This window comes from Micropterus dolomieu, linkage group LG10, assembly GCF_021292245.1.
Source record: "Micropterus dolomieu isolate WLL.071019.BEF.003 ecotype Adirondacks linkage group LG10, ASM2129224v1, whole genome shotgun sequence".
NCBI classification, from domain to species: Eukaryota; Metazoa; Chordata; class Actinopteri; order Centrarchiformes; family Centrarchidae; genus Micropterus; species Micropterus dolomieu.
This window is the reverse complement of record NC_060159.1, coordinates 14,799,661-14,816,408: the sequence shown is the minus strand read 5'-3', so window position 1 is coordinate 14,816,408 and position 16,748 is coordinate 14,799,661. Positions and strand designations below refer to the sequence as shown.

The window sequence follows — 16,748 nt, the reverse complement described above, 5'->3', positions numbered from 1 at the left end:
TAGCCAATCAGAAGCAGAGAAGGGCGGGTCGTAAGAAACAAGGTAGTGTGATCCAAATCAAAGCTGCTTCAGACTGCGACCGTAACCTAGCAGATGGTATAAGTTACTCACAAGTCCACAACCACACAACATCATTGTTCCACATCTTAACATCAGGACTAAACGTTGGACTGTTGCCGGTGTTCTGACGATCTATGCTGCCTTGCTGAAAAATGCTACCATAGCGCAAATCGATAGACACGATTCTACTCGGCCCTGCTCCGTTTTCCTTTGCAGATAGTACCCAGAGATAGTACGTAGCTTGTCGTCATAGTGACGCCACACACAACTACCGTGACATAATGTTCAGTGCGACACACACCAGCGATCCACACAGCTTTTAAAATATATAGAGTCTACGGTTAAAACGTTTCAACATTACTCAGAATGTAAAGACAGATAAGCGGTATGAAAACCTTCCAGCTGTGTTTTCCTCTGCTGTTGTTGCTGCAGTGGTCTGTGTGACGGCGGGAGCAGAGGGCTCTATGAGCGGGCGGCTGGCTGGCCTCACGCGCTCCTCCTGCGGGTTGGCACAGGCTTCCCCTGCAACCACTTGCGGAGCTCCGCGGAGCTGTTATAATATCCGCCATCACTTCTCGTAAAACTGTCAATATTCAAAATCTACACAGCTGATTTCTCACCTCAAAACTTCTCAGAATTGGATTTAGTGATGAAATTCCATACGAAAACTGTAAAATATAAAACTTTCTGTTGCTGGCCTCTGTCTGGTGCACGCAATGATGATGATGCAGTGAAGAGTGAATATTCTCTCTGACCAATCAGCAGTCTGTCATGTTTTCACGTTACATTTTAGTATCCCTCAGCTCGCTTGGAACCTCGATGGAGGTGAGGTGATACGAAAAAAAGTACCCGGAAGCAGGTACAGGTGCAACATTTCTACAATGGAAAACTAAACAAGGGCGAGTCAAGCCAAAGGGCCTCCGCTCAGACTAGCTTGGTTTGAGGGCGTGCCTGACCCCGCTAGCAACTTGGCAAGCTTTATGACGCGCTTTCATTGTGACGTCACAAGTAAAGGAAGCGAAGGGCTGGACTACAAACGAGCTGTTTTCAAGCGGTTCAGAGCAGAGTTTTCTGTGGGAGATGGCAAGGCAAGTTTATTTGTATAGCACATTTCAACAACGAGGTAATTCAAAGTGCTTTACATAAAACATAAAAGCAACAGGGAAATATAAAAAAAAAAAGAAAAAAAAGATGGGAACTCCCTTTGAGCTGGACTTTGGGCTTTTTCACTTTTCAAACCTGTTACATGCACAAAAAAGATATATAACTCAATAAAGGAGAGGGAAAAAGCATAATACCACCTCTTTAACCCACCTTGGATAACTCTGACCTGGATGACTGAGAAACATTGCAGTTTAATCCAGGTCACAATGGTCCCGGTGTTACTGTGTCATCCTCACACAACAGTCCAGGCTGTGCCTGCATGTGGTGAGAAAGTTGATGACCCAAAATGGGTCAGTGTTGACCCGCCATGCCTCGGTCACACAGTCCAGAGCCACTGTGTTGTAGTCGACTGGTGCTCTTTGTCTTACGTTAGGCCATATTTGTCCTGGCAGTTTTGTCAGCCGTCACCCACGTCATTCATCATCATTGTCATCACTGAGTGAACCAACTGACAGCTCTGGTTCCCACCTGCAGCATCCAAGGACAAGCGTATGAAGGGGAGAGAGCATGAATAGAAATAGTGCAATGGGTGATGGAGGATAAAAGCATCACACAAGCATTGAGAGCTTGCCAGTGAGAGAGTTGCAGAGTCTCCCTCGCTTGGCAGCATTCCACATACTGGAATTCACTTTGACGTCGATGCTGAGACGTGAATGTTAGGGAACCAAAGGGGGAGGGCAGCAAGGAGAACATTGGAAGGTTGGGTGTACGTAGATAATAAGTAGATAAGCAGAGTGATGGGAATGGGGATGTCATTGGAAGAGAGGGGCAGATGGACAAAGACAGACGCACTTCAACAGAGAGACACATTTCCCTCTCAGCTTCCCTTCGCTCGGTGTGTGTTATGCTGACTGCCCCCGCTGTGCAACCTCCAGTCCTCCCCACACTGAGCTTAGCCACAGCAGTCAGTGCAGAGTCTAATTAAACTCACAGATGGTATATTTTTCTCTACATTAATCCCCACGCACAAGTTCATTTAAAGATCAACTTCAGGCACAGCAAAGTCTTCTGACAGTTTAGCCTGATTTCTTGTAGAGTTTATTTCTGGAGAAAAAACAATTGTGTGCCAAATGGCAGCCCCTGTATCCGGGAGATATTGGCTTCATTTTTGTACAGTGGGAGGAAGCGGAGACGCATCGTCCATCTTTACATACAGTCTACAGTTATACCTCAAGGTTATACCAGCATGATTTGATTTGTATTAATTATTAATAATCATCGTGTGAAAGTGCCTGCAAAGTCTTTATGTTCCTGAAGCTAAACATTTCAACAACAGGAGCTTAGAACTCACCTGAGTTTTCCACATTTGCAGTGAGTTTGTACCGTTAAAGTTAAAGCTGTGTATCAATCCTGTACATTTTTTCCGCAGTTTTGGTCTGGGGAAAAAGATTTCAGTGAATTGTGAGGAGCCACTGAGAGACAGGAAGCCACATGTCCTCCACATCAGCAGCTGGCAAGATGAAAGAGTTAGGTAGTTAGTTAGTTAATAAATAATGCCATCATTGCTGGACCACCCGAGGCCAGCCATGACCAAGATAGAGTTATTATGATGGAGGTTTTAACTATGCATGAGGACAAAGAAAGGCTGGACCTGGTGTAAGTGCCTACACGCACTCGCACACATATCTACACACAGATGTGTCCCCCATGGTGATTACAGATGTGCAGGACACAAATGTGTACCCACATGAGGGCCAACACAGTCACTTAATTTTCACACTGCAGACAAACTGCAGGGGGAATAGTCAGGAGTGTAGGCTGCAGTGACACAGCAGTCTAGAGAGCTTTTGGTTTAAAATTGATTTATAATGTTATTGAATCAAATTGATTTCAAACTCTGGCCTCTTCTCTTCCTTCTCTCTCTGACTGTCTGTACCTCCCTCCCTCCCTCCCCGTCCTTGCCTCCTCCCTGATCTTTCCTCTCCTCTCCTTCTTTTCTGCTTTCTCACCTGCATCGCTCCCCACCAGCCGCTCCCCCTCTCCGCTGCAGGCATCGGAGAAGGAGAAGGAAAGCCCAGTGGAGCTGACAGAGCGCTGCTTCAGGGAGCTCCTGGGACGAGCTGCCTATGGCAACATCAAGAATGCAGTCACACCCGTGCTGATGTAAGATAGCCAAACTCTTCTATGTTCAAGATGGATGCTTTTTTGTGATTTGTCCTTGACTGATTGACTAAACCTGAAGGAAGGATGCATCTCAGTGCTATGTTGTAGCATTTCTCATCTGTCCACTGATTGGCCCTAGGGGGCGCGACAAGGTCAATGCAAGGTTATATAGTTGTTTCGGACTAGATGTGAGTGCATGGTTTGCAGATGGGACATTTAAATTTATATTTAAATTACTGCACTTATGTTGAGGTCTGCCTTGCAAGGTTGAAATTTTAGTTATTTTCTGACAAGATATTGCAGAAACATTTATTCGCAACTCTATTGTGCTTCTAAGGTTTTTTGATGTTTTCATTTAACTGTGGATGTCTCTGAGCCTGGTCCTCTGTGATTAGTGTTGTCTTTTTAGTTGTCAGTCTCTCTTTCCATCTTTCGCTTCCTCTGTCTGTCTGAATCAATTCAGCTCTATTCAGCTCTCTTTTTATCTGTCTCAGCCGAACCCTTTCACTGCATGGCTCACATGTCTGTGTCTGTCTGAGCCCTAGATATTAACGCCCATTCCTTTTTTGTATTGAATTGACTTGAATTTTTTTGTTTGTCGTGTATCCACCTATTCTTTGCCCCTCTTGCCATCATTTCATACATCTAAGCTAGTGTCCTTCAATTGCACTGAAGTTGTTGGTATGGTGGGAGTAGCATGCTGACCATGAGGTACATTTTTAGTTTAAGGTTAAGTCTTAAATATCTGCTCAGGAATACTGTAGATAGAATATGCCAGCCAGTATTTATATGTGCATCATGTGCCTGCAGGAATACATTTTTGTATTTATACAGTTGATGCAACTTGATATAACAATATGAAAATACAAAGTAGGAAGTTAAAGAGGTCATATTATTCTCATTAAGTTTCATAATTGTATTTAGGGATTGTACCAGACTAATGGTTTAATTTTCAAAAAACACTGTATTTGTTTGTCATACTGCACAGTGCTGCAGCTCCTCTTTTCACCCTGTGTGTTTAACAGTCCGTTTAAGCTACCGAGTGAAGCATCTCACTTCTAAAAGATTTCTGTTGGGAGTTGCACATGCGCAGTACCTAGCTAAAGACTACTAGCCAATCAGAGGCAAGGCAAGTTATTTGTTATAGCACATTTCAACAACAAGTCATTTCAAAGTGATTTCCATAAAACATGAAATTATAAAAAAAGACATTTTAATACAAATTTTAGAAACAGTCAAATAGAAAATAAAAACAGGTTAATTTACCTGGAATACCTATTTGTTCACCCATAATTCTTACTGTTTTGACAGATGATCTTCATAATTTCAGAAGCAGAGTAGTGCAGGCCCTGACAAGCAAATTAGTGTGATCCAAAACAAAGCTGCTTCAGGCAGTAACCATGCCGAAACACAGGCAGAACAACCCAAGCCAGCTTCATAACCTAAACTGGAGCAAGACGTTTCAGAGTGTTAAGTTATTTATTTGTAACAAATTTATCTTTCATATGAAACATTTTAACTGTGCACCGTCTCTACATCACAGTATAAACTTTGTGTCCATTGACTGCCTGGAAGGGTATCTAACATTATTTTAGTCTCAGATGTAGTTGTACTTGTGGAAGCTGCTTGGCAATTCCGTGTAGTATAAAGTGATGCTGACAGGTTAGGGAAGTAAAGACTGGACTACAATCTAGCTGTTTTCAGGGAGTTCAGGGCCCCATTTCAGAAAGTGGGATTAGTGAAAATTCTGAGTATGTTAAGCCTGAGATGAGGGAAACTCTGGGATTTCTGTTTTAGAGAGCGATATCAGATAAACCTTAGATCAGTAAGTCCGGCAACTGATGCTGTGAACCTAATCTCCTCCCGAGGAGGTTAGGTTCTATGTCTGTCTTTAGGTACTATAACACTGTGACTCTGTGGACAATGGCTACATTACTGCAGTGATCACTGTTTAAATCTGCATAAAACTGATCAATAAACTACAAACATCCTGAACTAAATGCTTTAATTATTGATTGAGGACTGTAAACAGTGTGGTACATCATATAATACATGTTTGGTTGTGCATCCATATATTTTTATCACATAAGGAACCTTCCCGTGCTCCGTTTTTCTGTTAAGAACTACAACATTCCTAAATGTAAAAGAACACATCTGGAGTCTTGATGTTGGGTCATTATGAGGCACTATACGTTTGCTGTCTATCCCTTGCTGCTCTCCATCACTACTGGCACTGTATAATCACATCTTCTGTATCCTCCCCATCCCTCTCCTCCTGTCTGTGTTCCCCCAGGCACTTAGATAACCACTCTCTATGGGAGGGGAAGACCTTTGCAGTGCGTTGCTTCAAAATCATCATGTACTCCATTCAGGTGAGTGATACAGTGCCTACATATCCAGCAAAGACCTCTCCGTCACCCCTTTTTCCTCTCTTTCAATGTGTTCACCTAAAATCCAGGACAAAATGAAATCCTGAATCTTTTTGTTTGATTTACACTGTACCATGTTTTTTAGGTTTTTTGTATCTTTGTTTTACCTGTTGTCTTTAGAAAAGAGATGTTTGAAGATTGCTTTTGGGCATCAACCCTTCTCCTCATAGTTGTGATTCATTTTGGATCTGATTGAAAAAGGCAGTCTGTTATTTCCAGTTATCTCCAAAGCTTTTAGTTACCTACCTGGTTGAATGACTCACTCTCATTTTCTTTCTCTACCACTTCTGTTTCACTCACTTTCTTTCTGCAATTTTCATGTTTGTTATTTTTTTGTTATCTGGTTTCATTCATTCCTTATCTCCTTCTTTCTTAGTCGCAGCACTCTCACTTGGTAATCCAGCAGCTTCTCGGCCACCTGGATGCCAACAGCAAGAATTCAGCCACAGTGCGAGCTGGGATAGTGGAAGTCTTGCTGGAGGCAGCTGCCATCGCTGCCAGCGGCTCTGTAGGTAAGAGAACTTACACCGTAAACACATCTGTCACCTGCCCAGCATGGTGTTTTTGAACACCACAGCTTTTACCTTATTTTTACACAGTTTACGGGCTAGACACAGCAACCACCCTTACATTATCACTGACCTCCATTCTGCTTTCTATACACAGTGGAACATATTAATATACATGTGCACCAGTACCCCAAATGCCTCACTAGTGCCTGACAAGACCTCTGCAATCTGACCAAACTCTGACATTACACCTAGAATTTCCATAGACTTTCAAAGGTTATGCGGACGTCATGTGCATATGGCGTTGGTGATGTGTTTTTTTGACATTGAGGGGTAACATTAACACGTAAACACTCATACGCCACACAGGTGTGGTGTTGAGTGTGGCATGTTCTAGTTACATGTAGAGGCAAGTATGGCGTATCAGTGCAAGGTTGAGTGAAACTGATGCTGGTAGGTGAGGGACAACTAAAACTTATCCCTTGACACAGTCTCCTAAGAAGGCTGTACTTATCCATAGAGATAGAGGGGCGTGGCACATATCAGAGGCTGCCTGCTACCTTTAGACGCTGCAGGGATTTCATTAATTGAAGGAGAAGCTTTTCATACAGTTTAAAACATCTGTGGACAGCAGGCACAGTAAGAATCACCCATATTCATTCTGAGATCAATGCAGAGTGATTTACTGACTGTTTTTGTGCCGGTTTTGATTAATTGATATAAACAATTTATACTTTAAGCATTATTTAAGCATATCTGTTGTAGCAGCACATCTGCAGCATTACAATTAACTACTACCATCGTTTTAATGTCATTTTGGTTACAACGAACTGAATTCCAGTCTGGATCATGAAATAGTGATCCTATGGTAGCCTACACTCTACGGGTGAAAACGAAATTACATCACATTAGTTAGATAACAGAAAAGTCGTTATAGTTTAGCTGTATACTACATATTACACAATAATGACACAACCTGCAGAACGAATGGTCAATCTCTCTCTTTGTTTCTGGATAAATACAGCCTTCTTAGGAGACTCCATTGTAGCTTCACTCAACACCAAACCTGCTTCTACATCTAACTAGGTTAGGTGGAGTGCACGTTAAGCAGCCAGCTACGAATTTGAGGTACTGGTACACACATAGTATATTGATATTTTCCAACCCTCATAGCTTTCTGATTTGTACTAACCCTGGTTAATGGTATGTTGTGATGCTGAAAAAACGAGAAGGCAAACTCTTCTACTGGCAATTGGAAAGGAGTCTGACGCTTATTTTTAGCAGGTTTATGATAAAAAAATGGCATATCTGCGCTAATTTTGGTGTAAAAAGGGTATAAGGTACCAGCTGGCACATTGTGAGGGTGATCAGATTCATGATACATCAGATCAATTTTAATCTCTAGCCTTCTGATTATTCACTTTTTGTGTATGCAGGCCCCACAGTGTTGGAGGTGTTTAACACCCTGCTGCGGCAGCTCCGTCTGAGCGTGGACTACGAGTTGACTGGATCCTACGATGGCAGCACCAACATCGGCACCAAGATCATCAAAGCACATGAGGAGAGGCAGCTGCAGGAGGCTGTCATCAGGACCATCGGTGAGTCTGTGTGTGGGTATGTGTGGTGTGGGATGTTTTGCAAGACAGGCTCGTGGATTGGATCAAATTTTTGTGGTGCTTATGTTTATCTCACTTGTGTCTGAGTTTATGCCGTGTGTCTACAGACTAGTGCTAATTTCTCTTTTGTTTTCCTTTGCTGCAAATCCTCCTCTCATCCATCTCTCTGTCCACTCTTTCTCTTTCAGGTTCATTTGCCAACACTCTACCAACATACCAGAGGTCAGAGGTCATGCTCTTTATCATGGGCAAGATCCCTGTCCCTGGGGTTCACCCGGCTCTGCCCTCCACAGGCTCTGGGTGAGTTACTCACAAATCTCACAAAACACATGTTCGCTTTCTGCAGCTTATGCCCAGGACACACACATGCACACAAAACTGAATCAATCCTTCAACCAGCAGTACTTTGTAGCAAATCTGTGTAGACCTGAATGTTTGTCACTATAAAGGTTTTAATGTGTTTTACTTTGCTTTCATCTCCAGGCCTGAGGGTACCAGGATGATTCAGGTCATGTTGCTTAAGTCCTTGGTGCAGGTACATTTTCAACCATGCATTATTATTAACTTTATATAGTTTTAAAGCAGGAGATGCAAACACAGATGGTGATGATCACCAGTTTTATTTTTAATCAAATGTGAAATCAGAGTCTGTCCTTTTGAACTTATGCATTTTATCAGTTTAAGTAATGAGTGTGTTTATCCCAGTGCTGTAACTGTAGAAAAGGACTAAATTAAGTCTATTCAGTCCAGGTGACACTTCACCTCTAAATAACTTTAGTCAATCAAACTTTAAATCTGTGTACAGCGCTTGAGAAAAATTATTTTCTATTAACCATGTATGTTTTTGCAGTACTCCGTAGGGTCTAAGAATTCTTCCATCTTCTTGACATTCTTTAATCTTTTAATCTCTCTGCATGGCTTCACATTTGTCTTTCCGTGATCTAAGGAATGTTTGCCCAAGCAAGGGCTACTTTTCTGGTGATGTAATTTTTTACCAAACCCTATATATACACTTACGAAAGCACCCATCCATCCAGGTTGCCAGTGTAGGACTGACAGGAGTTAGACCAGTTGCTCGCTTCAGTCCAAAACGTGACTTAATTCATGTAAACAAAATCAAACATCAGAATTGCTGCAACAGATTGATTGCTGCTCAGACAGTGGCCTTATTAGACTTTATCAGCAAACTTCAGAAATGGATGTGATGAATTTCCTAGTGTTTTGGAACATTGTAAACCATAAATGGCTTGTGATCATCAATCTCTCAGGTGACTGCAGGTTTCCAGACCACCAACATGCTGACAGCGCTGCCCAGCTCTTTCCTGGAGCCGCTGCTGTCCTTCTCCCTAACAGAGGATCCAGAGGTTCGGCTGCTGGTGCTCCAAATCCTTCTCAGTCTCATCGACAGGCACGAAAACACGCCCAAGTTCTCAAACATAAGGTATGTCTGCAGGTTTGCATGTATATTGCGGGGCCTAATTTGTAGCATGTTGGAGCTTGGCTGTATTACAGTGACAACTTGGGTTAATCATTGTGCCTTCTTTCTTTCCAGCATCATCTCTGACATCTCTGTGCTTAAGCTCAAAGTCGATAAGTGTTCCAGACAGGACAACTTATTCATGAAAAAGGTTAGGTTTCTTTGAACACAGAAATATTTGCACTTGTGATAAACCTGCAGAAAAACTAGAGCGCTTGAACTCTAGTACCGTTGTCGTCTTGCCTTTCTTCTGACTCATCATTCTCCTTGTGCATCCTACTCACAGCATAGCCAGCAGCTGTACCGACACATCTATCTGGGCTGTAAGGAGCAGAGCAGCGGTCGGCAGCACTACGAGACCCTCTTCGCTCTGTTGGGTCTTCTCAGTGTGGAGCTGGCCAACGAAGAAGTGGTGGTGGACCTCATTCGCCTGGCACTCGCCTTGCAGGTAATGATTTGTTATATTTACTTGTTTATTTATTTTGCTAGGAAATAATTGTGCCATTTCCTCTTACTTTTCCCAGATACAGTTATCTGCCAACACAAAAACAGGAGACAAAACCGGAAATGTCTTCTTTTTTTTTTTAAGACGAGTGCTTAAACTACCAATAAATAAAACGCAAGATAAAGAAGTGTGCACAGTCCATGATTCATAAAACCAAGTCTAAAGTCTATATCAGAGTGCATTTGAAGGAATGATGGTGAATTTGAGTGACTGAGCTCCTCAGGCCGGGTGTTTTCCAGTCCAAGGGTCCTTGCTGATGTCTCTTTGTTTCCTGCGCAGGACTTGGCTCTGTCCACAGATGAGGCTCTACCTGTTTATAACCGCTGTGCTGTTCATGCCCTCGCCGCCGCCTACCTCAACCTCATCTGCCAGCTCACCACCGTCCCAGCCTTCTGCCAGCACATACACGAGGTCTGGACCTTGGGTGCTTTGTGTATGCGTCTGTGTCTGAATACCAATACCCTCTTTTAATAAACTGCCCTTTTTTCCCTTCTGCCCTTCAGGTAATTGAGGTGAGACAGAAAGAAAGTCCCCACCTTTTGCCCGAGGATGTTTTCATTGATAATCCCAAGTATGTACCAGCCACATTAAATCCTTCTTCCTCTCAAACCATACCAACATTAAATTTGATATTTAAATATGCAATAATAGCAGTAAATGTTTCCAGTTTATTATATAAAACAAACTCTACACTCCTTTCTTCATAGGCTGCCCTCTTCACTGGAGAAGGTAGAAGGAAATGTTTTGTTCCTCCAGTCAAAGATCACCGAGGTGCTTGGAGGCAGTGGATATAACACAGAGAGACTTGCTACGCCTTATGTCCCCCAGTATACTGGTAAGGAGCTCAATCAATACATCTCAAGTGGAAGAATTTTTTAAATGAGTAACATGCTCCTCTCTCCAAGTAAATAATGATAAATAAAATTGTTTATGTACTTGGCAGCGTGTTACAGCTTTTTCTGGGTGCTTTATTGGTTCCTTTTATGGAAATTCAGAACTACTCCCCTAGAGCTAGCAGGGATTTATTGTGTCATTGAAAGACACTTCATCAGGGCAGAACCTTTTCCTGCTCTGGGGCTTGAGCCAGGATCATTGAGTTGAAGGGCTTTGACAGCCTTTTTGGTGCCATTTCACTTGTCTGACCATCAAAGTATCTCCGTGTTTCTATTTGGGTTTACTCAATTTTTACATAAATGTATCGCTCTCTTTCCAGATGAGGACCGTCTCTCCAAGAGAAAGAGTATTGGGGAGACAATCTCACTGCAGGTGGAGGTGGAGTCCCGCAACAGTCCAGAGAAAGAGGAGGTAAAGGCAAAAAACAGTTTTTCATGGTCTAGAACTCAAATATACCCACTGTAAGGAAACATTTAGCATTTCTGATTAGATATTAGATATATATATATATATTAGATATATTCACATCTCAAGATATTTGTCTTTACTGCATCATGTTCCTTTTTTCTTCTGTTTCTGTTCTGCAGAGGACACCAGCAGAGGAGATCACATTTGAAACCCTGAAAAATGCCATTGGTATGTCCACTCACTTTAAAGTAATTGACCGCATTATCGCAACACTTGTGTGCTTGTAAAACTGTCATTTGATGTGTATTTGAGGACCTCCAATTTGGTTGAAAAAAAGAGAAAATAACCTCATATTAGTTTAAGTAACCTTTTTTGAAATGACATTAACATTGGAATTAAACTGCCAAAGCATTGCTGCAGTAAGTTCATCAGTTGTTGAGATTTCTATTGCTACTTTAAGAAGAATCGCTCAAGGACTAATGCCTCATTGTTGCTCTTATCCTTCAATATAGTAATATTATTATTAACATAATGCATTACTAAAATTGAATCATTGTATGTGTCTCCCTCTAGTGGACAGTGTGGGTATGGAGGAGCAGGAGAGGGAGCGGAGGAGACAAGTGGTGGAGAAGTTTCAGAAGGCCCCGTTCGAGGAGATAGCTGCCCACTGTGGCGCCAGGGTACATCAAAAACATTTTACTTCTATCCTTATTGTTTTTCTGGCAGATTTGTTTCTTGTTTCAGCTTTGTACTATTGTCTTATGTGCTATTTTGTGCCCCTTCTAGGCCACACTACTGCAGAGCAAACTAAATCAGATATTTGAGATTACAATCCGGTAAGAGACGGTGCATTACGGTGATACTAACTAATTGGATGATGAAGATGATGATGGATCTGACCCAAGATGATTATGACGACTCCTGACTGTTTCTTCTTTCCATTTAGACCCCCGCCCAGCCCTTCTGGAACCATTTCGTCGGGTTATGGCCAAAGCCAGAGTCGATCCGTACCCATCTATGAGATGAAGTTTCCTGACCTCTGTGTGTACTAGACCACGTTACAGAACTAAGAGAAACCCACAGTTGTTTGAAGCCAACTAAAGAAGTCTCACTTCTTGATAAACTTAGCTGTCTGACATGACAATTCTTTTACCCTGTGATGTCAGCCAAAGCAAGTGGGCTAATGTCAGTAAATGCAGCAGTAAAACAAACATTTAATTTCTCCTTAGATGTCTGTTGAAACTCCACTGGTTGGAATTTCAAATTACAAATTGCTAAGAACTGCGAGGACAAATTCAGTGACAGACTGAAAGTTATTTAATTGGATTTAGAATGAATTGACTCGTTGCATGTCCTGTAACTGGACATACTTGATGCAGTTCTTAGACATTCTTTTGACCTGTTTGTCCCCCACGGGGTGCCATACTACCCTTGATCACAAAATTTAATTGAATGATCTTGCTAATTTCCCATGTGATTTTATATTTTTTATTTGTTTTATTGTTTGTTGATTTTATGGCCAGGAAGAGCGAATGTGAATTATATGCATTTTAATTTACTTGACAGTGTATTTTTGTGTTATGTTTGATTGAAATATGGAGATATGTATACAAAGCCATTCATTCCCATCACCCATGTTACTCAGCTCTTGAACATCTCATCTTCTGTGTTTTAATGATTTACCTTTTTTTTCTTTTTGGTGTTAGCCAAAAGGGTGTTTTCAGTCGTGATGGGCATTTATTTACTACACCTAGTTTTTTTTCTCAATTATAATTTCAATTTTAGCCGTGGTTTAAATGAAAGATAACTTGTCGATCTGTGTGCTATCCTTCCAAAGTGAGTGTGCCTTAAAGGTGACTCAAGATTAAACATACACAATAACACTAAACTTCTGAAGATCTGAAGTGTTTAGCATAATGTTTACCAGATCAAACACTAGAATATAATGAAGGATCTTTTATTTTTCTCCTTTCCATATAAATGTGTATATACAGAGAAATATATAAATCTTTAAGCAGATGTATAAAGTAGGGGTGTTTTTGTTTGTGTGTGTATATATACAATGTATATTTATTAAAATTTTAGACTGCCACTGCACTGACTGTGTCCATAGATAAGGGAGAATGCTACTTAGTTAGTATTCAGATTAATTTGTTAGAATTGTGCTGTCAAATAAGTAACAAGCAACATATGAAATCAAAAAGGTGTATTGACAATGTCTGAACTGTCCACAGTAGAAATCAGCATCATCTCGAGGCCAGTAAATCACACTAGTGAAGTCTGAATGTGTCCTGCTAAAGACTTAATGAGCCCATCTGATAAATAGGTTTGAGAAATTACTTTCGACTTCATTTCTAGCCACAGATTTTAGCACCACGGTCATGACCTGCATTGTTGACATTTCACCCTCACTCCTGCTGGAATGAGTTTGCACTCTGTTTTTACACCATGCTGCTGCTGCTGCAGCCTCCAAGCAGCGTATTGGTCTCATTCAGCAAGATTGAAAGAAGTCTAAAAGCCATTTTGTGTGCATGTGTGCACATATATACAAACACACACACACACAGGTATAAGTATAATGGCAATAATTTGGCACTAGCCTCGCTAACACGGCCCAACCGTTGGTAGCACATCCTTTTTGTGTGTTTTTAAATTGTACCTTCTGTTGGTGTGGTGCTGTGATTGCTCAGTTTTGTGACGTGAGAGTTGCTGCGCTTCTGTGAATTTAACTGCATCGGGCGTGAAACGTGTTGCAGCCACCATCTTGTTTAATGTAAAGGACAGTGTCCGGTTTATCCCTGATTGTCATGTGTTACAGCCCAGTTGGTTGCTTTATATTGTATGTATATTTATGTCCACACATGCCAGTGTATCATCATGTTTGTTCATGTTTACCCTTTTTGTCTGTGCAGGTGCGTGAGTGTATTCATTCATGTGTCTATATGAACATTCATGCAGATGTGTGTGTGTCTTTATCGTCATTTACCAAGACCAATCTCTTCAAACAGTTTACAGATTTTGTGCAGTGACTCTTTCCACCACGTTTATAAAGAGCTATCTAAGAGCAATGTGCAGCTGTCGAAAACTTCCAGTGACACCTTATAAAATTGTCTTTTCAGCATCTTGCAACTTTGCGGTGAAGACCTGTAAAACTACCAGTGTGCTTGTTGTCATTGCATCGTGTAATATTAACTGACGGTAATCCAATCTTACTTTTGTCATTACATGTCTGATTTAATAGATCTGTTTACAATGTAGTGCTGTAGGTCAAATCTATTCATTCTGTGAACTTTGCACTTTACAAACTGGATTACCTAGTGACAAAGGCAGCTTTTACATGGAGAAAATGCCTTATGAGTGTCATACCGGACTTTGCATGCTAGTGATGTTGTATTGTACAATAAATTTGTCAGTAACCATAAAAGGTCTGATCTGTTTCTGATTTTATTTTGTTATTGGTGAGAGTGAAATCCTGATGAATGTTGTTTTGTTATATAATCTGCCTGAGAGACAGGGTGCTGGTCATCATTGGAGGGCATCAAACACAGATGACTCGTGCTCTGCCACTTTCTGTGTGTTGTTCTGTTTTGTTTCTGTTACACTACATGCATCTGCTTGTGTAGTATTTCTGCCATTCCCATCCATCCATCGTCAACCACTTATCCTGCATACAGGGTCACGGGGTCTGCCATTCCCATTCCTGTCAAATGATTGGATGGTTTTGGATGTGTATTTTAGCAGTGTCTATCTTTTACTGTTACAGCCTTCCACAGATATAGTATCCAAAGACAACGGACACGTTGGCCAACAAACATCACTTCAAATGTCAAATTACATCATTTTGATCTTCATGATAAATTCGGTGGTATTGAAATGAACTAAATATCCTAAAAACTGACAATCCGTTGGAAAAGAATTGTTTAACTAAAGCAACTTAGTGGGGGGAAAAATTTATCCAAGATTTTATGTTTACATCCAAAACCAATGATAACCCTTTGCTGTCCTTTACCTGTTTATGACTAGTGATGTTAAGCAAAATGTTAGCTTGATAATACGCTGAACAAAGATAGTGGACATGGTAAACATTGGCCCAATCTCCATCTCCACCATAAAGCCTATACCCTGAACCCTCAAAGACTTGGTACTTGTGTTGTCATGTCATCTGGTAAGCGATGGAGTCCAAGGGCCTAAAAATGATAATGAGACAGCACTTTGCCACATATCACTTTAACTTGATGCCAGAACATATTACCTACAAATGTGGGTTAAGGACTTTTTATTTGTTTTTTAAATAACCAATTTACTAATTTCTATCAAAACAGCATCATACATGTACATACACATACACACATGTACATTCTGCTTAATGTCTCAACGCTGTGAAATGTGGGTCATTTCCTCATGCAAAGTCTGCTGAGATGTGAACTTAGGGAATGTGTGCATAAAGGGCGCAAAATGTTCTGCGAGAGAGCCGTCATGCACTTGTCTATTTAAAGGAGACCTATTATACTGCATTTCCAACCCTATATTGTAGTTCTGTGACTCCTCTATGGTAGCTTTGCATGATCAGTCTTATCTTATACTGGCACTTCATGCAGGCCCTCAATTCAACATCTGCCTCACTGAAACAAGCTGTAGATGCTGCTGTCTTCTCTGCCTGGAAGCCGTTAGTAAAAAAAAACAGTTTAAACAGAGCATTCAGAACAGGGGGATATCTGAGGTTTTGGCTCTTGTAAATACTTTTACCTCATTATTTGAAGCTTTGGTCATGTTTAACATGAACATCTGTAACATTGTAGATATGCCATATAGGCCGACACACAATTGAACCCTCAGCACTGCCCTTGTTGTTAAATAAAAAGATGGTCGTTTTAGAGTGACATCAATGTATGTTACTAGTGTTCGAGCTTGGTAATCTGCAAAAGTCAGTAAATATTGAATATTTCCAAATGTTTTTTTACAATTGGTGGCACTGTTAACATTTTCCTGCTCAGAGAAGATGACCATTTACCTAATACCTTACCTTATGGGCGGCTGTGGCTCAGGAGGTAGAGTGGGTTGGCTGTTAATCGGAAGGTTCAATCCCTGGCTCCCCCTGGTTGCGTGTCAAAGTGTCCTTGGGCAAGATACTGAACCCCGAATGAGTGTGAATGCTAGTTTCCGTTTGAGCACTTGTGTATGACTGGTGAATGCAGATGTAGTGTAAAAGCGCTTTGAGTGGTTGAAAAGACTAGAAAAGTGCTATACAAATACGGAGCATTTACATTTAATAACATTGGTGACATATGTTGACATCATTTTAGGCTACATAGCCTGCAGAACAGGTAACTTGGCTAAATGACAGTATGTATTATTCAATACACTCCAAGTCCATGAGTGTGGAGATTGGGATTCAGCCATTGAACCTGCTGAACACATACATTCTAGTGTTGTCATTTTGAGCACACTAACATGTAATGACAATAGATGGTGTGACAAGGTTTCTGAAGGTGTTGTCATAATAAATATGTACATTTATTTATTTATTTTTTTACTGTTCTTTTAGGTCTAGGGCTATGTCCCCCCCCCCCCCCCCCCCCCCCC

At 41.2% G+C, this 16,748-nt stretch overlaps 1 protein-coding gene across 8 annotated transcripts in view; it reads left to right on the top strand.

Moving 5' to 3' along the window:
• Positions 1-14,589, top strand: part of LOC123977439 (protein EFR3 homolog B) — a 34,657-nt gene extending 20,068 nt beyond the window's left edge. For 7 of the 8 annotated variants that reach the window (XM_046060102.1, XM_046060100.1, XM_046060105.1 and 4 more), the window contains 18 exons: positions 2,594-2,695; positions 3,193-3,327; positions 5,621-5,699; positions 6,133-6,268; positions 7,702-7,863; positions 8,070-8,181; positions 8,365-8,416; positions 9,150-9,322; positions 9,434-9,509; positions 9,645-9,806; positions 10,143-10,274; positions 10,367-10,434; positions 10,571-10,698; positions 11,077-11,168; positions 11,345-11,393; positions 11,739-11,845; positions 11,952-12,001; positions 12,112-14,589. In XM_046060102.1, the coding sequence (XP_045916058.1) occupies positions 2,594-2,695; positions 3,193-3,327; positions 5,621-5,699; positions 6,133-6,268; positions 7,702-7,863; positions 8,070-8,181; positions 8,365-8,416; positions 9,150-9,322; positions 9,434-9,509; positions 9,645-9,806; positions 10,143-10,274; positions 10,367-10,434; positions 10,571-10,698; positions 11,077-11,168; positions 11,345-11,393; positions 11,739-11,845; positions 11,952-12,001; positions 12,112-12,217 (1,921 nt within the window). In that variant the 3' untranslated portion in view covers positions 12,218-14,589. The remainder of the gene's footprint in view (positions 1-2,593; positions 2,696-3,192; positions 3,328-5,620; positions 5,700-6,132; positions 6,269-7,701; positions 7,864-8,069; positions 8,182-8,364; positions 8,417-9,149; positions 9,323-9,433; positions 9,510-9,644; positions 9,807-10,142; positions 10,275-10,366; positions 10,435-10,570; positions 10,699-11,076; positions 11,169-11,344; positions 11,394-11,738; positions 11,846-11,951; positions 12,002-12,111) is intronic. The other variant, XM_046060104.1, reaches the window with a different exon arrangement.
• Positions 14,590-16,748: the final 2,159 nt, after the last annotated feature.